Source organism: Gymnogyps californianus, chromosome 15 (assembly GCF_018139145.2).
Source record: "Gymnogyps californianus isolate 813 chromosome 15, ASM1813914v2, whole genome shotgun sequence".
NCBI classification, from domain to species: Eukaryota; Metazoa; Chordata; class Aves; order Accipitriformes; family Cathartidae; genus Gymnogyps; species Gymnogyps californianus.
Genome location: NC_059485.1, coordinates 16,308,844 through 16,336,604, shown reverse-complemented (window position 1 = coordinate 16,336,604; position 27,761 = coordinate 16,308,844). Strand labels below are relative to the sequence as shown.

Sequence of the window (27,761 nt, the reverse complement as noted above, 5' to 3'; positions counted from 1 at the left end):
AATAAAAAAAAAGGATAAATGCAAGGCATAGGAGCTCTCTAAACCGGCTTTAGACCAAGGCCTCTGTAATGGGGAGCTATGCACAAGACCTGCTGGGCCCCTCAGCACTTGTCATATCAGCCCATGCACGTGCCCTTCTCCTCTTTGCTCCCAAGTCTTCTCCTTGTCTGGGCCCACCATAGTATGGGTGTTTGCAACTAGGCATTGCTTAATTAACCATCAAAACCCATGAAAATCAACCCTGAGTCTTCAATGCTCAGACTTGCACAGATTTTCTCACCATATAATTAGCTACAGAGTCAGCAGCACCAATTTTACTATTTAATACCAAAGCATGTTATCCTAATATTGTCCAGACAGAAGCTAGCAAGACAGGAATAAAACAAGCAACTGGGCTGCAACACGACAGTGAGGCGCTAGCCGAGGACTGGGGCATGAACAGAGGTATGAATAGTCCTGAGTCACTTCTACTTTTTCACGGTGCTTTGTTGCCACCTGATGGCGCGACACAAGATTGCAAGAATGAAATTTAAAAAGGCGCATTCTTTGAGAGATGTCTTACATTTCATTAGATCCACTGATAGCTTTAAGAAAAAGCTTTTCAGCTCAAAGTCTTTTCATGCCCTGCTAGCACAAGTCTCTGCTCCACAGCTAATAAATTACTTTTCTTCAAAGTGACAGCCATAATTGCAATATATGCAGAACAACTATATTTTATTTGTATTTAGCAGGATTTTCTCTTTGTCTTTTTGCAATTTCCTTCCTTAAGATAATGACAAGATGTCTGGAAGATAATGATGTCATCAGACCTGGAATGGCCACTAACATTGTAATGCTGGGATGCTTGATCCCTCCATCCTGATATTCCCCCACTAGCCACGATAAGCACTCCAGTTGCCCCTCACCCTGGCCCTCCTGACCACAGAAGCAGGTTTGCCTTGTGTGACATAATCAATGTCCTGCTTCAGGTGTGGTGTTGAACCACAGGGATGCCCAGCAGGCACCCTGGACAATCCTGACCACATAATTTGCACACCTTTTTGTCCCCTTTCCCATTTCTCGAGCCTACCTTTCTCTGTCCTTTCCTCAACTTTCTCCACTCCAATCCCCTCTCATTTAAACAATTCACCCCTAATTATCTTTTTCCTAAAGGTCCTAGTTTTCCTTCATGCATATCCAGCTTTCGTATTTTTGACATCCTTGCCTAGGTGATCTTGGCCCTATATAGTATTAACGATGCTGCTGGTCTTGCAAAGCTCTGCTCCCCAAAAGGTTCTCAATGCTCCCTCCAATCATCTTTGAAGTCTGGCTGTTTCTCACATCACTCCCCCCTAAGCACTGCTGAAACCCAGCCATCCCTCACGGGACTGTCTGTAAGTTTTGTTGGCACCATACATTGTTATCTGTCACATGCAGCAAATTATTATGTTGTGTCCAGTCACTGTCAACATCCTTTTCAATGAGTGTAACCTCAGGTCAGGGCCTGCAGCCCTAAAAGCAGTTTTTTCCCTGCTCATTCCAGCTGTTTCAGTCACATAAGCAGCTCTTACTGGCTGCTCAAGTTCTTTTAAAAATACTGAGGCAAAAATACTGAGGCTGAAATGGTTTGGAACTAAGGGACTGGGCTCTACATTTACTGTTCTGGTGAAATCCTGGTGGCTGCAGGGTGGGCTCTGCCTTGGGACCATCGATGTGGCTGACAGAGGTAAAGGGAACATAAGTTAACTCATGTCTGGTCATGGGTATGGATATGAAGGGAAAGTATAGAAACTGGCAGTTGTCACCTGTGACCTTTACTTGCTTTTTATGTAGATGGATGAAGATGCTACAAAGAGGATGAGAAGAGGCCAAATGCTCATCATATGCAACACCTTTGGTTTGCAGCAGCTTTTAGACACAAAGAAAACAATGTTACTTATTGGCACTCTCAGGAAAGTGGCTGGGGCACAATCTGCCAGCTCTGCTTACAAGATCTGTTTCCACAGGCTGTTTTTTTCTGGGGTGGTCTAAAGTGTTTCATGAATCCACAGTCGGAGAACTTCTTCTGAGGGCATCACATGCACCATCAGATCACATTGCTCAGCTTCTTCACTGCCACACAGTATCAGCTGGGTGGGGGGTTCTGATACTTTCTGTAAAACAAATGCACTCACTCAAACACCCTCAGGCTGATGAGCTAGCCTGTCTACTTTTCCTCACAAACGGTTCCTCTCATCCTTCCTGCCACAACTGCCCAGAGACCCAATGCTCAGGAACCCACAGCCACAAAAGCTGCTGCCTGCATTCTCACTTGAACTGGACAGCACATTTAAGCTGCTGACTTAAACATACTCCTCCTGAGTGAGTGAGAAAAGGGGCTGCTTTTGATGATTGGTTTCTCCTCACCAAGGAGTTGAGAAGCTCAGTGCTGGTACCAGGGGACATGGGGCACTGTTGCCAATGACAGCAGCTGTTTTGTTCAGGGAGCAGCTGGTCAGGCAGGGTCAGTCCCTGCCTCCCAAGCTGCTTCCCCAAAAGCACCAGGAGCATCGTCCCTGTTCAGGGCTCTAAGCCGAAGACCGTGACAGCCATGCAGCCAACTCATGTGGGCTGCTTGACCCTGCAGCTCAGCTCATCACACTGGAATGAGGAAGGCTTCCTATGCATGTCTCTGCTTTTTCTGTCTGCCCCATGCTCCTGTGAATACCCAGCACCCTAAAAAACCATAAAGCACAGTAAAAAAAAAGTTACCAGTGTGTCTGGCAGGACAGCAACAGGGCAGCAGGAATACTGAAAGATTTTACTTGTTTTCCAGGTAAGGAAAGGCAGGGTCAAAGCAGCCACAGCAAAGCCAGCAGAGGAGATGAGGGCAGTAACCAGCCACATGGATGTGCCACCTAGAAATAACAGAAGCAGCAAAACTTCTCAGAGAGACTGTGAGGACAAACCACTCAAGGCAGTCAGCCTGCACCCTCTGTGGCTGCTCTTCCCACCCACCCTCGTGAGATCCTTTGTCGGAACACTCCGGGAAAGGATACCAGTGCCAACGTAGGGGGCTGCACTCCTGAGTCTTCCATTTTTACCTCTCCCAAGGAACAAAAGGGCAGCACATTTGCAAACAAGACAGGAGATACTGGGTGGAAACGAAAGGAAGAGCTGCTGGGGTATCCTTCTTGGGCATGACTACACCAGGGGAACGTGAAGGAAGGCTGGCTGTTACCTTGTGCCCTCACGCACTGTGTCTGGCTGAAGCTGCTGCTTCTGTTGATCGCCTCGACGTATGTCTGAGCTTTTACACAATAATCAGGTCCTGCCTCCACGGTGTCCAGGTGAACCACGGAGCTGACCTCTTTCACCACCTTCTGCTGCACCTGCCACAGGCCCAGGAGAGAAAGCATCAGAACACAGGGCAAGGATCTAATTGAGAACAGGAGTCCTAACATGATGCTAGGCCAGACTTTACTGGGAGAAAAGGAAGGAACAGCAGGAGGCATCAGAGAGGACAGTGTGAATGAGAGAGGAAGAAAAGCAGCAAACAAGGAGGCACAGTGGAGTGCAGAATGAGACCACACACGTCTGGAAGGGTAGGAGGGGATGGAAAGAAGGAGCTGTGAACCAGAAGGCATAATTACAATGTTGGGCCACAACACTAGACCATGACCTACTCCCCTGGTGTAAGGGCTTGATGACTAAGGTCTTGACTGATCTGAGTTTTTGCTGGGATACCAAAATCATGCCTGTGCTCGCATGATATGATAGGAGTGCCAGAACCATGCTGTGATAGGGGCGTGAGAGCTGTACCATGACTCTAGAGCACAGAGAGAGGATGGACTGGGCTAGTGAGGAGTGAGTAAATTTTGTGTGTGCAACCGTAACACACTTCAGCAACCCTTAAACAGCATATGAACAACAGTGCATTATTTTCTTGCAGTAAATAAGACTCCATTAACTGCGAGCAAAATGAAGTTGCTATTCCCAGTCTCCCCAGTCATGAGAGGATACAATTAGCTAGTAGCTCCTAATTCTTGCTGTGCTGCAGATGCAAAGCCTGCGCTCACAGAAGGCCTGCGCAGCCTCCAGCATCGCACACATACAGACACCTCCAACAAGCCAGTAGGGCTCTTCCTGGCAGGGTAAGTCCTTATCTCCATCCAAATATCCTTCTCCACAGAAACGTGACCTTGAGGGCCATTAGTTTGAAAAGATTTCAAGGACAAAATCAGGTCAATGACTACCAGCAGAGAACTGGACACGTACTGACCAGCAAGCCTGATGCTTGTGACAGTCCAGTTGGTAGAAATTATTCTGAAGTTTGGAATTAAAGTTTAGGTGATTAATATCATATACTGAAGAAGAGTTAACATTTCATTCATAAAAGGCAATCAGATACAAACCTATATGATTCTTTCTAAGGTGTCAGAAAGCTCATGGACAAGGCTGATCTCGTTTACTTGGATCTCCGAAAGGTAGTCAAGAAGATCTGTTTCAAAAGCCTATTAAGTTAACAGCCATGAGATAAAAAGGCATCGGAGCTCTGAGTGCACTAACCAGGCTGCAATGGCCCTGACCAGCCCTGCCTGGCCTCTCCATCTTCACCCTCCTGTCCATGGCCCAGGAGCCCCATTTAAGCTCAGCCTAGGACCTTCAGTCCCAGTCTAAGCTATGCTGGAGGTGTGCCTGTCTCCAGGATGGACCTTGGACCTATGTTGTATGTAGCTTATCTCCTGGATGGACCCTTGTTAAGTACATTGCAGCCTTGTCCTCCAGCCCTGTCTCTAGTCCTATCTCCTTTTTGCTCCTGGCTGGGGTCTCCTGTACAGACCCTGGGCCTGGTTCATCACTTGCCTTGTCTGGGCTGCTGATGGACCCTGTTACCAGTACCTGGTTCTGCCCACTGTGGTCAGACCCTGTGGGTCTGTGCGTCATTGGGGAGGGCACTGCTTGCACTGAGATCACCCTTGGCTCCTGGCTTGCCTGCTCATAGTGAGCAGCCCTGCTCCTGCTGCTTCCTGATAGAAGAAAGAGTTTTGTATGGTTAAATTGCTAATCCTTTCTCAGAGTGGAAGGAAGTCATGGTGACTTCCCATGCAGATCTGTGCTCACCTCCGTATTGCTACAGATGATCAGGAAGAAAAATGAAAACCAATACATGCTAATGATGCTAAAAAACCACTTCAAAATAATAAAGATGACAGTCAACTGTGAAAAACTGCAGGAGGATCTTCTAATACAATGACAAATGAAATTCAACACAGATAAATGTGAAATGATGCTCATGAGAATTTTTCCCCTTCATTTTTACAGTCAGTGACTGGACCTTAAGTCAAGCATCCCCCCTCAGAAACAGGAACTTGGGGTTCAGGTTTCATGGAATAGTCAGCCTGTGGTAGTCACTCATGTTAACAATTGCTGGGAAAAGAAGAGTGTGAAGACTTGTCTTGTTTTATGGTGCTAACCCACAGTGCTCCTGCACCTTGAACTGTGCAGATTTACTCCCTGTCCACCTTGGTAAAGGCAAAAATAGCTGGAAGGGCTTCCACGGGGAACAACTAAGTAGTCTGGGAGTCCTTGGCCTGGAAAAAGATACACGATATAAAACTATTTGAGTGGTGGGGAAAGTGAGAAGGGAATAACTGTTCTCTCTCTTTCCTCCCCCCCAGCTAAACCAAGATTGACACTGCACAATAGTTAAGCTGCAGAACTCCTGACTACAGGAAGTTGTACATGCTAAAAGTTTACATAGCTTGAAAACCAGAACAGATAAATTAATGGAACAAAAATTCATCAAGGGCTATTAATGATACCATTTCTGGCTCAGGAATTTCCTGCAGCTGTGTCTCTGAAATCTCAGAAAATAATGTAAGTGTAATTACACACAGGCTCTCTCCTTATTATCTTCCTCGGTCATCTCTGTTGCTGACTGGCAGAGAGAAGATACTGGGTTTGATGGTTCCATGGTCTGACTTTATATGGCTGCTTTCACACTTTTAGGTTCTTAGGTGCTATGGAAGCACCAAGTTCCCAGGAGAAAAAAGAAAAAAAAAAGATGTCTAGTGAAAACAGAAGGACCTGAATGGAACATAAATTGTCACTGCTTCAGTATTACCCAGGTGTAAGCAATGCCTTCAACTAAGCAAGTTACAGCTCACTGTCACAGGCAAGCTGTTTTACAAAAAACTCCTGAGAAAACTTTGTCAGCACCTCAGTGTGACACCTTAATCTTGGTTTGAATAAACCAAATGATGTTCAGAGAAGAAAGTCAGCATAAACACCTTCAGTTCCTGACTTGTGGTTTCTTTCAATAGTTGAGGTTCCTTGGGGGACTCCTCTTCCCAGAGAAGGAAATGTGGAAAGAACAGACAAGCTTCTCCATGGGGGGAAGAGCAACCCACTGGTATATGGAGAGGAATATGGCACACACTGACTCCAAGCAGGTCCTCCAGTCTCACAGCAGGAGCTTGGACTGACAAACAGGCCCTGGGCAATGTCTGTATGCTTTCACTCTAAGTATGTGGGCTCTCTGTTATTGCCCAAAACCCGAGGGTAAAACTCACCCTACTCTCCTGGCCCTTCTTCCAATAGAGAACACAGAACTGAAAGGCAGGCCCCATGTCTTCCAGCTCCACTAGTAAATGATACCCATCTGCTATGACCTTCATCAGAGGTGGAGTCAGGGAAGCTGCCAACACAGAGAGAGCACCATTATCACATCAGAGGCGACCCTTAAAAACTGTCTTCCTTCTCCCAGCTAGGAGAGGAAGAGAAGCCGCCCTCATGAGCACAGTAACATTAATCTGGAATAACAGCTGGTTGCGTCAGTGGGGCAGAAACTTCTCTCTGCTCTACCTCCCAGTATGTCTAGATACAGTAGCAGACTTTGAGCAGGAGGAGGACCATGACTGGCATTGAAAACAGGATTTTAGCAATAGCTGAGTTGCACAGAACTTGAAAGGTTTTGAATTTTCTCCAGTGGAGAAAGTGTCTGGCCTGAGGGTCCCGTGTGATCAACAGCAGCAGAACCAGCTGGACGACCAGAAGTTGAGACACCAGATCAGGCCAGTTCTTCTGCTCCTGGGCATTAGCTTAGCACTAACATACAGAACAGGAGCTGTGAAACCACTACTTCTCTATGGGAATTTTGGCAGTTATTCAAGGGTGAAGGAAAAAGCAATATGAGCCTCAGGATAACTCTGGCAGTTCACATGAATCCTGATTTTCTTTTAGTATCTACATGGTTTTAGACAGACCTGGGCTGATGACCTGCTGTGACTTAAGTTTTTGTAAATGTATGCAAGTAAATCTGTAGGTGATTCGCTTCATGCTTACTTTGATATTCAAAGCTTGGTTCGGTCTGGGATTCTGCTGTGAGGAGTATTAATGAAACAATCAGAATCTATCAAGCATGGATGAAACTACACACTGTACATTTGTGAATTGGGAATCAAGGCAGTACAGAGACCATATTTGCACTACTTATCTATGCCATTCTTTACCATTCTGTTGTAGCTGAAACTGGTTTCAACCTCCTTGCTTTCAAGAAAGGACGGAGAGCAATGTATAACCACATACAGAAGAGATGTTCTTAATAGAATTTGCTCTTACATCCAGTGAATTGCCATTAATACTGAGCAATATGAAAACATAAAATCCAAGTATGTTCATGATGAGTGTGCCACGAATGGGAAGCCTGGAAAACTACTTTATACTTTCAAATTAAAAGCTGAGAATCTGTGTAACACGATGTCTCAAAACAAAAAAGTGATAACATCATTTGGAGGTTAAAAACAAATATTGGGCTAATGTATTAACAAATGGACATTGCAAGATGCAACTACTAACCAAAGAGGAGCATTTATGTTTATCTCTGTGCTGGCAGACAGGATACCAACTAACTATTTGAATTTTGATAAATGAAGAAGTAAGACTGACTAAATTACTAGTTTTAGGAAGATCTTTTAAAAGTGTTTTCCATGTGTTATCATACTTTATGTGTATCTACACCTAAGGCTTTGACACTGGAGCTATTTCATCTAGAAGTACTGTGGGCTGTACTGATGCCCTGTCTATGAACCACATACAGAACCTGTGGGCTGTGCTTTGAATTTCTTAGTTCCTCTCAGACTCAATGCCAGGTTTCCTAAGAGATGTGAAAGCAGACAAGGGAAAGTGAGCAGTAAAAATGCATAAGGACAAGAACCTATAGTCACTTTTCTTTCTCCTTTAAACATTTGTCCATATATGCACATTCACATTGCAGCCCGTTGCAAGCTGTATCCTCTGAACTTTCACAGTTTAGCCAGAGGATCGTATTGAGGTCTCTAAGACACAGGACCAAGCTGTCAAATACTTCACTGTACCATGAGAAAGTTGCTGCTTTTCTTTGTGAAGAGAGTCAAGCTGAGGAATGTCCTTCCCGTATCTCTGCCTGACAGCGTGGTCTGTGGCTCGACTCTGTGCAACCATAGTTGCTGGAAAAGGGAAGGATTTTTCATCTAAAGCACTATCTAGAAAACACTTCCACACCAAGAGACACACTCACCAACTTAGCTGGCACTTCTGATGGTGTGGCTTTGACTAAGTGCTCTGTATGAGTGAGGACTGCTCACTCATGAAGTAGTAGTTAACTTCCAATGACTGATGAAGGTTTAAGATTGGGTCAACTCTGGTCTCAAACAGGCAATTTCTTCCCTGGCTAAAACTGATGATCGCTGCCCATCCCAGACTGAGAGTTGCACTCTAACAGTGACCTCAACAGAGGTTTTCCACCACAGTTTTTATTGCTGAAAGCAGTTGACTACATAGCAGAGGTAATTATTCCAGATAAATAGTATGCTAATTTTAGGCTGCAACATGATCCTTGGGTTGAGCTGGGCCTCAAGCTTTGCAGGAGTTGGAAGGATATGGAGGAAATACTCCGCATTGCTAGGACTGCAGTAATGCTACGGTTTCCATTTTTCTTTCCTATTCTGAGGTTACTTCATATATCTGACAACATGGGAGGAGGGAATCGTGTCTGGAAGGGAGCAGGATTTCCAGGACAGCATGAGGCAGATAAGAAGGTGACATGGCTGTTTTCTAGAGTAAGTGCTTCCATAGGATCATGTTCTGGACCCTCAGAAGTGACTAGATGACATGGATTAGACGGGGTATTGACAGCAACCCTGATTGATCAGAACTCTTCGAAATCAGGGGCAAGAGTGGCCAACTTGCAAAAAGAAATGCCTGGAGTCTTCTTACCTATCTTTGAAGCCCTTGAAATTCAAGCCCTGGTAAATTTGGCCCTGCCTCAGGAGGAACTCACGTCCAAGAACACAGCATCGCTGTCTAAGAGTGAAACATCCCAACCCAGCATGAGAGGAGCTGAGAAGCAGGATGTGCTCTGTGTGTTTATGGGCTTTGTGTGACATACACAGTACACAAACATGCATGTGAGCACTCCAACACCAAACTCTGAGAAATTAACACGACCGATGTAGCTTAAGCCAAATAGCAGGACTCACTTGCGATGCGATTGAAGAAACCTTTCAGTGTGCCCCACTCTGATCTTCTAGCACCAACGTCTGCCCTTACACGCAGGTTATAGGCCACAGTGGCTGAGATATCCTCTGTGATGTTACACACTGTAACTGTGATGAGTGAACATTCGCAGATGGGAATCCAGCTTTCATTGGCATACTCTCGTTCATACTCCCTGAGGAGAGAAAAAGAAAGCAGACAGGCAACAGTCTGATAGGAGATATATCTGTGACATAGGCTAAGGCTGCTTGCTAGTTCTTTCCAGCTAAAACCAGTACTGGGATACATTGGGGCTGGAATACCAGGAGTGTATGAAACCAGTATGGGTGTGTTTTAGATCTTATCTAGATAAAATCTCCCAGAGCCAGCTTGTTCATGAGCCAAATGCAGCATGATATTGTAGGAGGTGGGGATTGCCAACGCAGTGTTGATGCATCAAATCCTGCCCACTCACTTGACTTGATCATCCCTGGTAAACTAGTATCACAGTATGACTTTGGAATTCAAGTCATAGCTCAAGATTTATCAGAAACTTCCTGTAATATGTGTTAAATGTTTAAAAGATTAACACTGAATACATATCAAATGTTTTCTCTTTCTTCTTCTAAATAAACTGTTGCTAATCTTCCTAACTTTTGAACTCTTTGGACAGAGGCAGTTTTCATGTGAGCTTAATGCACACCTTGGATTACTCAGGTATCTATTAACCTGTAAACAGTCTCAGAATTGGAGAAAAAGGATTCCCCCCCCTTGTGATCAACAGTGCTGGAGTATCAAATTTCTCTTATGCCTGTGAACTGAATAGTGCTCAAGACATCCAAACAGTGCAGGATTTTAAGTCTAAGTAAACAGTGTTCAAAGAGCAAAGAAGAAGAAAAAAACCAGAAGTTACCCCTGAAACTCAACAGAGTATCTCACAGTTTCTCCCTGGACGATCACAGGACTCCAAGTTAAGAAGTGTTTCATGTTGGTAGAAAGAATAGAGATATTCTGAGGTGCTGGCAACAAAGCATCTTCACCTAAAATTCCCAGCAAAAGAAAAAAAGAAAGAAAGAAAAAAGGTATATGAATGTACTAGGAAAAAAGCTTAGAAGAATAGTGCAAAACTGTATTTTGCATCAGAAATACACTCTTCATTTCACTACTGTCACTTCACTGTTTGAAAGTATTTTACAGAGAAAAAGAAATGACAACCAAAGAGCAAATGACAGAGCAGTTAGGCTGGCACTGCTTACAGAAAGGCAAAGCATGCCTTTTCATTATTTCAGAGTTTTTCATTGTATCAGTAGAACAGTGAGAAAAGGCCAAGCTTTTATAAAGTCATCCAATTTGATTTAATGAAGTCAAGTAACAGACACTCTATTGCACTTTATAGGCTGTTCCAGTGGATGTCATGGTTCAAAATGTGCTATTTCTTTCCAGGCTTGACTGGACACTGTAGAAGATCCTAGCTCTGGTACAGCTTTTTTCATGTTGCAGGATTCTAATAATGTAAGTGCTTGTAGGCTGTAATCAAAGTACCTCTTAATAGAATAAACTTAATCAATAGACTATAAATGAAATTATTACATTACTCTGACATCGTCAAAGCATAAGTATGGGATGGTACCTACAGTGTAGTTAATTTTATCCTATGGCATCTTAATGTAAAATCCTTAGCAGTGTTTGGACCAGAGCACAGAAGGCAGGATTCCCCATGGGCACATCCTGCACTACACTATGGGAACAGACTTCTCTGTTCTGCTACTTTCCAGTCCCAAGAAAATTATGTTCTCTCTGCTCAGCAGGGAATGGTTCCCAAGGAACCACTGGAAGGGAGGAATAGATGGAGCAGTTTCAACCAACCCAGTGGAGCAGTGGTCATTTCAACACTCTCCCAGAAACAAGGTAACTGTTCTGTCACAATACATCTATGTTACCTAAAGATTATTTCCTAACTACTTTTTTCAATTAAATCTATTTCACTTAACAAGTTCTATCTTCCATTAGTCTTTAACTGTCATTAAAAGGGGGTGTCTTCTTTTAAGCTGTGTTTACAAAGTTAACCAGTTAATGTCAGTTGTTCTATGCAGGATCAAAACCAGGTTGACAAGTCCATGAGCAATGTTTTCACGATGATTATTCTTTTAAAGCATTGGAACAACATCAGTCTTCTTTCTGCCCTTAAAATATTCCCTGTATTCACAACTTTATAAAATCACTAATGATGTGGAGAACCTTGATGCCAACACTTTTATGATTCTTTGGCATAAATTATATGGATCTGTTAACATAATGCTTGGCTGTTCTTTAAACTAAAAGTCAGATATCTCTGGGATGAGAAGCTTTCTTCCTTGCCATTTAGACAGTGGAAGAGTCACTGTCTGCCATATCAGCAGTTCTATCACTTCTGGCCAGTTGGGGGTCCATATTAGTGTCAAGGTACTTTTTGTCTTTAAAAAAAAAGTCTTTATTGACCTTCACTCTGCAGCTTAACCACCTATTTGGTCTCTTGTATTCTCCATGCTTCTCAACATTTAGATTGTTTACTACTACTTTTCCTTGTACTCTTGGTTCCCATGTTAATTTTGGGAGTTGGCATACCTAAGTGTGTGAATTACGTAACAGACTTCAGTTACATGATCAGACACTAGTTTTTCCATGTGACTCATGTACACAATGATGTTCCAGGTCTGAACAGGAGTAAACTGCACTGGAGTGTTTCCTAATTTTTAAGTCTTTGACTTTAGTACTTTTTGGATATATTTTTTTTGTATTCAGCAGTACTGAACCCTATCTTATTAAACTGTCTAGAAACCAATTTTAAAAGAAGATGATAGTTCTGAATTGGACTATCTACCTTTTAATGGCCCAAAGATTATTTTATATCTGGCTGAGACCAATCTTCGTTTCCTGGCTATGCTTAGCTTAGTACACTGTTTTCCTGATATGCTGGCAAAACCAGTGACTCTTCTATTGGCACAGTGAGACCTGTCACCTCTCTTCAGCTGAACCACAAAAGTTCGTATACAGACACTAAGGTTTCTTTCTTCCTTTCATTAGGAAAAACTCTGGGCCTAATGTGTATATGTCTATAAAAAAAGTTCACTGATTTAAGTTTCTGTTTGGTATCAATAGATTCAGGATGGGCACAAATTCTGTTACTCATAAGAACTCTTCTCCAAGGAAAATAAGATACATAAAAAGCTAATACTCATCTGTGTTATCTACAGCGCATATTTGCTGATTTTTACGGGGCCACATACCTTATGTGGCAAAGCCATAGCACACAGCAGCTATTCATTCAGTGCCATGGAGTGTTTGCACTTTAGTGTCAGAAAACTAAGTCTCCAGCACTGCAGGTAAGACAGTGGTGGTGGTGGGGTATAGTGTTAGGGACATCTAGTTCACATGAATGGTGCACTAGTTTGGACATCTGCCTTCAGATGAAGGGAACTGCATCCCTAGAGAAAGACACTCTTTACCTTTCATAATCAAAGAATATAGAAACAGATATCTGCGTGGGCATAAGTATACATATATATGTGTGTGTGTGCGTAGCTATTACATGTAAAAATTATAAGATTTTGTGCTTGTAAGGTTAAATAATTAAATTACAAATACACTAAAGTGAAACTTCTGATTCAGCTTTAGCATGTCTCACTTGATTGTATGTAGAGATGTTTGTAACTGCATAACCACGCCCTACTGCAAACACAGCAGACAGCTCTCAGAACTGAATCAAAAAGGTGTAAAGCCAAAACTTGAGATCTTTTCATCCAGTACGCAAATTAAACAGGGTCCCTGAGCAATAAAAGCAATGATGCACTTCCCTGCTTTCTGCCTGGGACCCAGAGCCATGCTGAAACCTGTAGTTTGGAAGAGAGGTTCATGTTCTTCCAAAATACTGTTGATCTAGACATAACATATCCTGTGTCATATCCAAACAAACTATATTCATGGTTTCTCCAATCCATCTGTTGCAACAGCCCACAAAACAATTGTAAGCAAATACATGTGTAACACTGGGAGAAAACACAATTCTAGGTTATATAAACAGGGAAAGCACCGAGTATAAACAGTGAAGTATGTTGTTTCAGTACTAAAATACTCCATTAACTCTAGTCTATGCATTTTGAAGGGAAAAGAAACAACAAGCATACAAAGTGCAGGAGACAACTGGACAGAGAGGCAGGCAGGACCCAGAAGGCTGTTAGCCCGGGGCTGCATACCACTTCCATTTGATTTTGCATTCACAAGCAATATGTAAATAGCCTCACAGGAAAAGCCAAAATACAGTCTTTCAAGCCAGGGTACTGACTCTTACCCTAACGTCTCCAGTCATGCCAAAGAAAAGACATGTCCAGATTTTCTCTGTAAATAGCATTTTTGCCTCCTACCCTATCAGCTGTATATTCCATTTCTTTTGTTACACAAAGAATGGATTTCCATTTAGAATGGTGATAACTTCTCTGGTTTAACATTTTTCTCCTCTTTGCATTAAAGAATCTACAATTAAAAAACCCCAACATTTTCATGATCAAGTCCAGTACATTTGTCTGTCTTACTTTCCAGTTTAAAATGCCTTAAATAAACCCTAATAAAATTCCATTGCTCTGGGATAGATTTTGATACCATTCTTTCTCTGTGAATATAGAACACAATAATATTTCGTTACTACTACTTTATCATTACTTGTTACTTCATCACTACTATCACCACTACTTACTGTTAAATGTAAGTGAACACTGCAAAAATATTAATAAAATTACCTCTTTATTCTTAATAGCCTCTCCTTTCAGGGGCTCAGCAAACAAAAGAAGAAACAGTAACTCCAGAATCAGTGTTGCATAGTGTTCAGAAGTGCTTTACCTCATCTGTGCTTCTTCTGGCATGCCCCTTAAAATTTTATATACAGGGCTGAGAAATCCTTCCTTACTGCTGTGCTAATAAGCATTGTCTTTTAACGTCCAAGCATTGTACCATTTAATATCCTTTTTCTAATCTGGAGGGCAACAATGTCACCAGCTTCTTATATCTTCGAGCATGATCTGCCTTTCCGCATTTAAGGAAATTTCAGTGAAGGGGAATCTGACAAGGGAATTCTGAACTCTAAATATTAGTGACAAGAAAATAGAGTAATGTCTGTAACACCCCAAAAAGCTAAAGGGATTTCTTTGTAAGCTAAATGATGAAAATGAAAGCCATACGTCTTTAACTCCTAGAAACATAGCATTTTAGACAACAATAATAAACAATGCTAAACAATCTCTTTGGCTATAACTCTAACGTGAAGGCTCTGGGAACATCCTCATTTCCTGATTGCACAAACTGACTGCAAAAGGCAAGACCCTAGTACATACCCCCTTGCCTGTTTTTCTCCCCAGCAACCCAGGATACAAAATCTGGACTCCCATGCTAGTCAGGAACACGCTGTCTTCTAATCTGGTGTCTGCTCTGCACAACCGCAGGGCCAGATTTAGACATAAACATTCAATCAAAAAATGTTCTTTGCTCAAAAAGGCGACTAGGACACAAATTTTCATACTTCAGGTCAAGGCCAAGAGAATGGGGGATGCAGTGTAAGTTATCCCACCCCTCTCTCCTACTGTCGGTCACAGTGTAGAAGACAAAATTGGATGAGTATGCAGCTGAGCAAGGCTGGCAGTCACTACACACACAGGCAACATGGCTCCTGTGTGGAAACATCACACAACTGGCTAGGCTTTAAACAAAAATACAGTAAAAATAACCCCAAATTTCTTTAAAGAATAGTTGCCCAGCTTTGCCATCTTTTAAAAAAAAGATTTGTCATAATGTTCCCTATTCCACAGAATAAACTTTCAGAGCATATGAAACTTGATGCTGAGTCAGTGGTTTTCATACCTAGCAACTAAAATCTATAAATAATGAGCCAAAGTATTTTGCTGGCCAAGGAAGCTAAAAAATTATTTTTTCTGAGGCAGAGAACAAAACTGAGCAAGACAACCTAAATTCAGGAGCTAAGATGGCACATTTAGAAAGACAGAACTGAGCAAAATCCGAGCACACTGGCAAGCCACGTTTGTTTTCTAGAGGACTGGCCATCACAAAAACACTGAAGTGTAGTCAGGAGATCTGAGGCCAAACTCCTTCTAGGAGATGTGTTTGGAGCCTAGCATTTACTTGGAGAAGCAGATTACAAATTGCACAATCTCCTTCCAGGGTAAAGGAGACCCTCAGTGAACATTTTTGAGCTCTTAATTACACTTTATACCCTTCCTCTCTGACCTTGCATCCACTCCACAGGCAGGGCACCCCCTGTGCTCAAAGAGATCAGCATTAAAAGAGGACTTGAAAGTTTAGCTTCTCACAGAACAGCAAAAGAGCAGAGACAAATACAGTATTAGTAAGTTAATTTCCTTCAAACTGAAACTCCCCTTTAGATTTCAGAATTGACTTGCAGAACATAGAATTTATGGATTGTCTTTTTCATTTGCTTATTCTAATATTAATTTTAGACAAAGAATTAAAATTCAAGATCACCTGACCTCATATTATTTGGCTTAAGTTTTGTAGAGGCATGTTTAACAAAAGGACAAAAGACTTTTTCTTTCTCACCACCCCTTCGTCTTCTGACTTAAGTCAACTGAAGATATTTTAGCCATTTACCTGTGAGATTTGGTGCAATTAGAGCGCTGAGGAAGAAGCAGAAGAGTTTTAGTGACATTTTGCTCACGCTTGTTGCCTTTTCCCACATTCATACCCTGTCACACAGCTCAGAAATTTCCCTTCCTAGACAGGGAGCCCTATCTGAGCCAGCCATGATGCGAGCGAAGCGGAGACTCCAGGGGAATGTTGCAAACACCGCTCCTCTGCCTGTCTGTGCCAATGCCAAAGACATACATGCATTGTTTGTAAGGGTGTAGTTACAGGGAGTGCCCAGGTAATCTGATGCCAGCATTTCTTTACAGGTTTGTGCAACTGCTCAACTAGACGGCATAACTCTGTTTCACTTAGTTAGCAATTGTATGTATTAAACAAAGACATTATAAGGGGGAAACGGGATTCATTGGATATTTCCATATAGTTTATATAGCTGTAAATGCTCATTTTTCTGCTCAGCCCCCAAACTAGATAAATCCTAATGCTTCCAAGCACCAGGAAAGTTCCCCAGTATTACTAAGGTATGTCTATAATCACAGACCTTGCACAAAGGACTGGTGAAGGACTGTGTGCCTCTGGGCTGGCAGAAGGGAGTTTTGTGCTCCAATTTATCTTCAAATACTATTTTTACAGCAGCTGTGTTGGGTGTGTACTGAGGAGAACATTCTGTTTTCAGATCTGATTTGGTACTGGCACAGGTATCCCAAGGTTTTTCCATCTTCCAAGGTCCATTGCTCTCCACCTCGCTTCTTGAGCGAAGGCAGGCTCTTCAGCTAGATGCAGCTCTGAGACCTTCTTAGAAACCCAAACCGCCTGCTGGCTCCAAGGCTGCAGCAGCAGCTACCTTTGTGCTTGTGAGGCTGGTTTCTTCAGAGGCCAAGGGAAAGACAAAGTTTAGGTGGAAGCTTTTTATGTTCTGCAAAAGGCCATTTAAATTAAATTAAATTCTAACTGTACAGGTAACGGGGAAAAAAGCCAAATCCTCCCACATGCTTTTAGCTCTGATGAAAGTAAGTATTGGAAACCTCTCCTCTAAAGCCTCTTCTTCCTCCTGACAGTTTGTCACCTTAGAAAGAGCTTTTGTCTTCAAAAATTATTTCCTTTCTGATACCTTTTAATAGCAAAGACATGCCTACTGTTTTCAGTGGTGAACTAAAGGGATCTGTCAAAACATGTTTAGTCCATGTTTTCTGAGGAAAGAAAGGATTTTTTTAAATTTATTTATGAAAGAATAAAATTAATATTCAGTTACTCACAGGTCTCCAGATTCTCAAACATGCAGGAACAGCACAAGCAGCTACACCCCAAAGTTTGCTCCTTCCTTCCATCCCTCTTTCTTTCACTTCTTTCCTTTCTTGTTTCCTTCCTTTGCCCTCCCTTTCCTTTCCTCCTTTCTTTGTTCTTTCTGTCCTCTTTCCTCCATCCTTCCTTCAATTCCTTTCTTCCTCCATTCCTCCCTCCCTTCATCCCTTCCTTCCTTCTCCTCCTTCTCTCCATCTTTGGGACACACTGAAAGGCACATGCTTCTGTATGTTTCCCAAACATGGGAATGTTTTCCTTCCATGGTAGAAGGATGTTCTCTGAAAGTATTTCATAGCTTTCAGGTAAACTTTTATCTTCTTGCTCTTCATTATCCCAGTCTCCTACTATTTTTATCAAACATCTGTACTGAGAACCAAAAGGTGGGTATTATGGTGAGTGACTTCATTATTGCTGTGAAATGCATGCAATGTCCAAGAGGAAAACAGATGTGTTTAACAGTATTAGCAATAAGATACTATGCTTTTGCTGGGAAGCAAAATAAGTATTTGCAGAAGAAAGGCAAAATTGAATCATCAGTTGAAAAAAAATTTGTTCTTTTGTTGTACCAAGAAGGTATAAGGCAAACCTGAGTTTTGAACTATCATTCAGTTAGGCCTGGGTAGCATATCTGATTCTTCACTGGTTTATATCTTGTGGTGCCATAAACATGTGGATGTATACACTCTGATTAAATATTCAGACATGAGTTGAGAAGTATCTCAAAACCCACATGATCTGTAATGAATTATGCCTCATACCATTCACTTTATTACTGAAACAGATGCACAGAAAAGCATTCACATAGAGTTTGCAAGAAATTTATTGGGATCAGGTACACAGCTAGATGTTTTCCTTTCCAAAGATTTCTTGCTCTCTGTGAGCCAGTCAGCCTCCTTTTCAAAGGTGGGGAAAATGAATACAGCCCCATATCACAGTTAATCAGTTATGAGCAATAAAAGAGGTAGAGTGAGTCTGCCATAATAATAAGGATTGCAACTGCCTTGAGTTATCAGCAAGACTCTAAAATGAAAATTATAATAATATTATACTGTATTTCCTTCCTTGATTATAGCCACCTAAGGCACAACATAAGCACAGAAATGGATTTGTGGGGCATCTAAAGAAAACTTGGGGTGGAAGCTGAAGGTAGTGCATATACAGGGTTAAGTTGTGCAAAACAGGAGGCTTGGGTAGAAGTGATTATTCAGATTACAGCAACAGTAGAATAAAAGTGACAAAATACCTTCTGAGATTTTCCCTTATTTTGAAATGCTGTATGGAAGTATTTGGCTTGAAAGAGATATAAGTACTCTTTCAATTTTACTGGTTTGCTTTCAGAATTTTATCAGTTTTACAGGTCATTTTGAACTTGATGAAACAAATGTTTTGATAACGTTTCCTTCACAATTATGGTTACATTAATGTTTCTGTGAAATATTTTTATATTAAGCATGTATTTCTAAAGATAAAAGTTATTAAGCATGTATTTCTAAAGATAAACATCTGTCTGATCAACTTTGGTTTGTAATGCTTGCCTTGTATTTCAAGTAATTCAGGCCAGTATTTACGCCAGTAAGCCTGGATGTAGAGACCTGATTCAGTTTTTTCTTGCTCGCAGATTTGTGATCTTGGATAAGCAACCTGATTTTTCATCAGAAAACAGAGCACTGGACTTAGTTAAAGCAACAACTTAAGGAGCTAAGAAAAAACACTGAGAAAAAGATTAAAAATTCACAGAAGTAGTCAGTCAGAACTGGAACCAGATCAGCAAGAAACTACAGGTAATTTCCAATAGTTGCCTACTTTGGAGATATTCTGGATTATTTTTGCTTATACAAATCAATGCAAAATGTTGCAAAACTATTTGGATGGCCAGTTTAGCACAGTTTACCATCAGCATCACAATCATTGGCTCAGGAGATGGACAGAAATGGGATTCTGTTCCATCAAATTTGACTAATATAATTTTGATGATACTCAAAATCTACATCCAGAAAAAAAAGAGACTTTACAGCCCTTTACATGCTGTTTCAAGTCAGCCACCAGCTTAACCTTGCCAGGAAATAGTGGAAATTGATTTATTAATACTTGAGTAGACTTGGCTTTGCAAGTGAAGATCAGCAAAAGAAAAAGACATACTGAGAAACTGTGGAATTTGCCATAGAGTTTTAACAATTTTTGTAGCAGCTCATGAGGAAAAAAGCTGCCACTACTGGGAAAAGGAAAAATTGACTGCCCTAGGGCCTGTGAATATAGTTCTGTTTCTAATATGTGTGACTGAACCCGGGAATTCTAAAATAGGTCATGACATTTGCCAAACATATTTGCAACAATGATCATTCACTTTGTAAAACGGAGGAAATCAGCAGTAATGCAAAAGGTAAGGAAAACATTTCCATTATTTGCTACTATTCTGAAAAAAAAAATTGCTCAAATCCTAGGACATTTACAAACATAAGGCTTGCTGATAGATATGTCAACATTTCCTAAGGGAATACCCAATTTAGAAGGATATCAAAGCAAAATATGTTAATCTGATTGGTTTGTTTACATTCTTAGTAAATCAGAGCAAGTTTAGCTGTGAGGCTAGTTATTATGTGTAACAGATTTGCTAGGTGAGTGGAAATCACAGAACTGGTTAAGAAAGCTTGAGAAAAACCAAGTGTGCTGGGGAAGAAGTAGTTACCAAGTTGACCTATGCAATTAGTTGCAGGAAGAGCTAATATATATGAAATAGGCACTTACTCAGAAACGGGTTTGAAATGTGCGCTGCTAGAACTTGAGAGGGAATTACTGATCACCAAAGAGATAATTGCTAAGAATACTTGCTTTGATTTCCTTATGATAGCAAACATATATGAAGGCCCAGTCGGTATCTTACAAATTCTTTCTGAGGAAAATCCTTTTAAAGATGTGCATCAGGTAAAACAAGAAGTTGACAGACTATTTTCAGTAATGAATGGTCCTGCATCTGGGGACAGACTTTTGGGACTATTGCCACTGTGGTAGCCAAGAATAGTGTTCCAGCAAAAGATATAGAGGGATAGCTTCTATATAACTTGGAGTTTAAGGCAAGTCTTTTCTGTATCTAAAGCAATGATGACAGTGACCTGTTCTCTCTGCTTGGCTTTTTCGGATAAGATGCAAAGTGTGAACTGGAAGGCCTTGTTAAAACTTGCCAAATGAAATAAGTTTAAGGGAAAAAGGGAGGAACACGTGCTTCCAGAGTGCCTTCTGGGTTTGTTGTGACACAGAACTGAACACTCAAGTTGCTACAATGTAAGGAAGCAGAGTGGTCTGGCTAGGAAAGTGTTCCCTTTAGAGAACAGGTCACACTGCCCTGGTGAAGTGTATCATTGATACTGTAGGAAGCCAGATTATTAAGTAGTCTCCTCACCATTTATCAGTAAAAAAGAGACAAGAGGTCGGAGAAATGGACGGAGAAATGCACAGACTGCCACCTTAGTCCTGGAACATACATTTAGGCAAAAAATACATAGCTACACTGGTTCTCATGTGAATTATAGAAAATTATTTGAAATTAATTTATGGCTCTTATCACTTACTGCAAATAAGCAATACTGTGGAAGCCATACCTAATTCAATGTGGGTTGTTCACATGTGGTTATTTACAAGGAAAATGGATTGAAGGAACAGAAAAGAGAAGACCCAGGTGACAATTTTTAAAGAAAGCTTTCAGTCATATTTGACAAGCAAGCGGACAGGGTTTTATGTAACTACCTATCACAGCCTCTATTATACTTAGATATCCTGGTGGATGCCAAAACATTTGAATAACTGATTTACATATGTTTTGTGGTAAGCTTAAGCTGCTAATCTGTGGCAGAACCTAAATAAATGTGAATAGTGTAGAAAGAGGTAATTTATCTGGACCCAATCACCAAGGAAGAAATTCCCTCTGATTAGAAGAAGACTTGAAGCCTTGCAAAAACTGACCAACATGTTTGTAGATTGTCTATCTTGTGCAGACTTCTGCAGGACTTGTTAATGCAGAACATTTGTTTTAAGAATTTACAAACATTGTAAAACCAGTACATGGGATAGCAGGGAGAGGAAAACCATATTTTGGGAAGCAGTGTGTGGCTATCATTCTCAGGATTGGAAACATTTCTAGCAACTGCTCTTATTTCAGCTTCCTCGTAATTCAAAATCAGTTTCTTATTAGAGACATGACTATCTGCAATGCTGTTGAAAAGTAGCTTAAGAGTTAGCTGAGCTGGTTGTGAATACAGTCATTCTGATCCTGCAACTACTTTGTTGGTCAATGCAAAGCTCAGTGTGGACTAACATAGCCGAGCCTCAGCATAAACAAGCTGCTGAGCTTCCTGCTGCTGGTAAATAAGCTATACTGATCTGGCTGAATCAGGTGTCTCTACACTGCACTTCAGTGGCATACCAACTACTGCTGTTGTCTATGAGTTGGGAACAAGGCTGACAGAAGAAAATAAATTACTAGAGGGAGAAGTACTATATTAAAGCACAATTTTAAGTTCTTCAAAGAGAAATTATAGCACTACCTGAAAGAAAGTCCTGGCTGTGGTTAAATCTATAAAACATTTTCAAAGCTCTTTATAGGGAAGAAGTTTGGTCAGGACAGACAATACATCCCTGAAATAGCCCTTTAAATTCAGGAGTCTTGAAGGATAACTTTAGTACATGGCTGGAAAAGCTGCAGTGCTGTGCTGTCACAGCTGCTTATGGGCTTGGGCATACATGTAATATGAGGCTTTCTCCAAACTGGGACACTAATTGCAAATATTGCCTTAAGTGGGAAAACAAAGAATTAAGTGCTCAATGAAATGAGTGGACTCAGGAACAGATAGTTATGTCCTGTTTTCCTGTAATTAGTCAAATAGCAAAACTATCTGTTTTATCCATCCGACTCTCTCCCAAGACTCTCTTCTCTACTCTTTCAATGCTTCCAATTATGTAGGTATTAATTTACTCCTTCCATTGAATGCACAGACAAGTGCAAGAGCTGCTGGTACTCAAAACGACATTAGCTGAATGTCTGATTTTCTCCTTTGGTCTTTCAACAAGCATTTTCTCTACGAGTGTTAGAGACCCAGTATGGGACACAGGATGGACTCTCAGGAGTTTACACATCAGTAGATATGTGTTGACCATTTCTTCTCTCAGGGCTCTGCAGAAGTTTTCCTAAAAACTGCATCAGAAGGAACCTATGTCTTTTAAAATAGAAAAACTGTGAACTATTGTACTGGTTACTAGACCTGGTTGTTCACTCTGTGCTGACAGACAGACCATGGCTTGGATTGTGCTGCTGAATAAGTGATGCCTTATGTTCCTGCCCCTGTGGCTCCTAAGGTCAGGAAGGCAGCTGCTTGTGGTGTTACAGCATGCCAGCTAGAAGAGCTTCATAGCTTCACTATGAAGTAGGAAACAGGGACTTTGAAGGAGCAAGTACCTCTTGCTCATGGTTCAAAGCAAAACCACAAATGAATGATCTCAGCTTCATAAAAGAATGGTGAGATAACTGAGTGAAAAATTAAGGGAAATAATAGTTCTATCTAATCCTTGCAATTTGATTAGTACAATGCACTGCTTTGGTCTGATTCTCAAACAGGTTGGAATTTATTTAATTATTAAGTGTTTTGTCATGATATGCAGAAGAGCTGACTTTCAAGGAAGACCCTCAAAACAAAAATTTATGCTGTTAAAATCCCTGTGGTAATCTATTACAGAAAACAGCTTTTTACCCCTTTACAGATATTACATTACAGTATACAAAAGAATGGGGATAGAAAGAAGGGGAAATTAACTGTGAATCACAGAGAGGGTAACAGCATATGCTAAGTGTTAATGGGGTCAACAAGACAATAAAGGGTCAACAGGATTTAGGAATTGCTTCAGTGGCCACTAAATGTCACTGTTGCTCCACAAAATGGCTGTAGGCACCTTATTTTGTCAAAGATGACTTCTGAAGACCAAAACCCTTTGGAAGCTATAACACACACTTGTGAATGTATTTCTGTTACTTCTGGATGAAACTTATCCCCAACTAATGCAACTAAGAAAGAATATTAATTTTAGAAAAACAGGTACTTTGTTAACACTGTCCACAAGATTAAAAAAGGGAGCCTTTTTTTTTTTTCTTAAAACCCCTTGATTTCTGGTATGTTTTCTAGAATCAAATAGAGCAAATCTAGTGTATTAAAAAAATCCCCCCCCTTCAGTAGAAGAGAAGCAAAATAAGCCAAATTGCAGTATTAAAAGCCTCCTGGAGTTCAGAAATATATGTAAGCATTCGGCTAAGGGACAATTCTTATTATAAATCATGTTTCTTTTCTTACTCATCTCTTTTTTTGAATCTGTGAGCACGAGGAAGTGAATGAGCATAGGCAATATACATAAAATTATTATCTTCAAGTTAGCGGAACTGACCTTAATAAAATTTAAAATACAGTTCTGTCTTATGCTTCTGTTCAAGAAGCCTGCTAATTTTCTTAACATTTGCATGGAAGATAAGTTCAGGCAACCTTCACTTAACTTTGAGCAAAGCTTGAATTTCTAAGAGCCAAAGTGTCAGTTTGCACAGATCATTGGTCTATTTCAAAATAGCCTTAGCCACTTTGAATCATTAATGAAAGGATCACATTTTCTTCTCTGAAGGTACAGGGAACCATGCTGGCACAGAGAAATGTTTTGACATGCTCTCAATAAATTTAGACTAGATACAGACTCTAAAGTTTTATGATTTCTCTGGTCATCTTATGTTTAACATATCTCAGTTCTAAACTACTGCCTTTGATTGCGCCACACCTCTTTCCTATGGTTCAAAATAGAAAGAACCAGAAAGGGGACTCTTATGTACTTCCTTCTAGGTAGCTTCAGCTTTTGTCCCAACAGAAATTATTTTATATGCAGCCAGATTCTCATCTCAAATAATTCCATTGCATTCAATGGTCCAAAAGTGAAATCCCTTCTCATTTTTACTGTTCTGAGTGACAGCAGCAGTTGATTCTGTGAAACTCCAATGTCAAGATGCAGAACTGAAACTACCAGTGTTTTATTTCCCTTTTAAAATTAGGCTAACAACATGGATTTTTAAAAAATGTAATCCTCATCATTATGAATAATCATCTATCTACAGATTATACTGACTTACAAACAGAATTTACATTTTTCTGATGAAAGGCCTCAGGTGATATCTAAGTGAACCTGCTAAAACAATACATGATAAAGAAACATCACTGAATTTATAAAGTTCACTGTTCTAAGGACTTGGAGAAACTATAGACCTTCAAAATGCTTTTACTTGGAAAATTTCTTTTCACAGCTTAAGATGTCTAAAGTGCCTAGACTTCTAGAAATGCAGTAAAACACAGACCAAAATGTATCCTTCTAATGTCTTCCACTGTAATCTATTATCCAAGGCCTTCATGCATACTACATCATCAGAGCAATGCTCTTTGATGACTACTGAGTTCTTTTATAAATTATTCATACATCTTCTTATATCACCTACTGTGGCATCAGCCAGGGACAAACAAATATTACAAACATGGCACCAATAAAAAAGAATGCATAATCAGTCTCTAAAAATTCTTTATATTCTGCCAAGTCCTGCACATCGCTGTAGAATACTAACAGATACTGGATCCCCCTAGTTTGAAGGTTCTCTTTCACAAAAAACATGTTGCTAAATATTATTTGACAAACCGCAGTCCATTTTCTACTTCCATAGATGTGATTGATTCCTTTTGAACACAGAGGTTTGGGGGGGGGTTTTTTGTATTTTAATATTAGATTTAAAAAAAAATCTTACAAACAGTTTAATTCTTGTTACTGATGAATAACAGAGACTTTGAAACACAGGGGGAACAGCAAAGCACACAAAAGCTTGAAGGAAAGAAAAACATGCATGCTGATGCCATTACTACTGCATTTTCACTAGGGTGAATGAATTAAGAGGAAGATAGAGAAATGTGGATGTTGTGAAAAAGTACTCCAGTATGTTGATATTGCTTTATTAGTACAGATTCCATTCTGTATTTCTTTCATCAGAAGGACAGACACTCAAACAGCCTTGGTTCTATACTGTATGTTCATTCCTGGTCTACATGTTGGAACCTGGATATCAGAAGAAATATTCAGTAAAGCTGCAAAGATTTTGGAGAGCAGTTTAGAACTATCTCAAATATTGGAGAAATGGTCTAAAAAAAAAAAGAAAAAATGAAGTAGGGGTGAGTACAAGATAAAGGTCACTATTAGTCAGTTGCACAGCTAGAAGATGGAAAAAATTGATTACTTTGCAGCTCCCCACTAGATCTACACCATCAGTCACCAAAGTGCAAGCAATAATCCTTGACTTGGGGCTACCACAATAAAGCAAGTTCAGGAGTGACACAATTAACAAGGGTCACAGACAAACAATTAGGGATTGCATAGATGTCCTGTCCTGCAGCTACTGAGCCATCTTCATGTCCCAACACAATTTCTGAACACAACTATAGCCATTGTTTGTGTAATAAGCACAAATTCACTGTTCTGGATGTCAACAACATGAGGAGGATTTTCAGGACAGGTCAACGAGAAGAGTCAGAGAATGAAAAATATTACAGGGCAGGAAACAGAGCAGCATTTCCAATGTTTTGTTTAGAAGGGGTTAATGCCCAGATCTCATCCCTTTATTATACCATCGCTGAAGTTTCTTTTCTGCTACCATCTGAGGTAATGAGCACAGTAGATCAGATGACATACAGTAGTTTAGAGTTAACCTTCCTGTGGTAAACACATCTGTTTGAAAATTGTTCCTTCCTTCTTTACCTTTTGAAAATGTAGTACTTTTCTGACTCAAGAGATGGGAATGGATGCTTTCTATCGATTTCTACAATCTAACATGATCTGTTCCTCATTAAGGATTGAGCAGTAAGGTATAGAGATAGGAGAACGTAGACTCATTCATTTATTCCTCTACTGAAGTAACATATGCTATCCTTTGTAGCTCCTACAACCTTCACTTACTAGTGCAAATCATTTCTTGTGCTTTATCTTCATTCTTTTAATTAGCCCAACCTAAGAATTCCCCTGGAATTCATAATCTCTTTCCTATTGCCCTACCTAAGTTAAAGTTGTTCTCAGTAACCCAGAACTTAAATGATTCCTTTTTTTTTTTAAAAGGAAATTAAACTCTGCAGACCCAAACAGCAAAGAAATGAGGCTTGTGAGGAGAACAGAACTGGAGATAAGAGCAAACAAGACTGCAAGGACAGCTTTGATTTGCTCTAAAGCTCTTCTGTAATTGCTGCTCCCCTAGAGTCCCTGCACACATTTTACAAGAGTGTGGGACTAGGTTTGAACGTGTTTGACTACCATACTCCAGCAACAGCAAAAACACTGCCTGTATCACCAGTGCAACCAAGTTCACCAACCTTCCCCCAAAGGTGAACAGATGTTCAGCTCTGCCATGGACAGGTATGCCAGAGACCCCTGGGGTACCCCCCAACTTGCAAACTGCACTGTCAGTATCCTGCAGATCCTAGGGCTTTTATTATCTTCCAAAGGCACAGTATTTTTGAACATCTAAATTGAAACAAAAAAGGTTGTCTGCCTCTTTTCCCCTATAAATAATGTTTTCTTTTAGTTCCTGTTGCTGCTTGTCTTTATGAAAGATTTCATTCTTGGTTTTTCCTTTGATTCATATATGTAATGATGTATAAGCTTGGCTCTTCTTAGCTATTCTTCATTCAGTGAAGACTAAATAAAATGGTGCCAAACCATTAAAACAACTTGAATTTACAAGGTGAGGCACCCCTCTAAATGATCAATGGCTGAGATTTTGATCTACTACCTTTCTTTTCAATATAAAATGACGACTCCATGAATAAATGAAAGGAGTTTCCTTAAAGCTGAAATGCTGCCAGTATACTACAATCATAGAATCCAGGGAGTTTTCTGTAGCAAAGGGTTTTGTGTCACTAAAGCAGACTGTTGTTCTTTCTAAAACCGTAAAGTCTATAAAAGCCCAAGATAGAAATAACTGAAAAACAGTGCAGCTACAAGTGTTAGGAGTCACCTCTCCATTTATAAACATCAGATGACAGATATTTTAGTAGGTCTTAAAAGAAAAACCTGACAGCTGTGCTGTGCTTAACTGAAGTTATATTTTAACTCCATATGGAAATTAGAACAGGTCTGGTGGAAGCTAAAAATGAATAAACAACCCTGTTAGGTTTTGTTTTCTTTAATATTAACTTTTTATCTTTGTTTGTGGTAAAGATGAATATTCTTGCAGTCACAAAAGACCTACTTGTATGTAATTCAGATTTGAACACCTCCAAGAGGAAGGAAGAAACCAT

The 27,761-nt window shown here is 40.5% G+C and overlaps 1 protein-coding gene across 1 annotated transcript; it reads right to left on the bottom strand.

Annotated features, from left to right (window-relative positions):
• IL20RB (interleukin 20 receptor subunit beta) lies at nt 1-27,761 on the bottom strand. Its single transcript, XM_050906008.1, has 7 exons — nt 27,713-27,761; nt 10,388-10,514; nt 9,480-9,670; nt 6,534-6,658; nt 3,200-3,350; nt 2,731-2,876; nt 1-2,132 (listed from the first exon to the last, which is right to left on the bottom strand). Exons 1-7 carry the CDS (start codon nt 27,759-27,761, stop codon nt 2,007-2,009), a joined length of 915 nt encoding a protein of 304 aa, XP_050761965.1. The 3' UTR covers nt 1-2,006.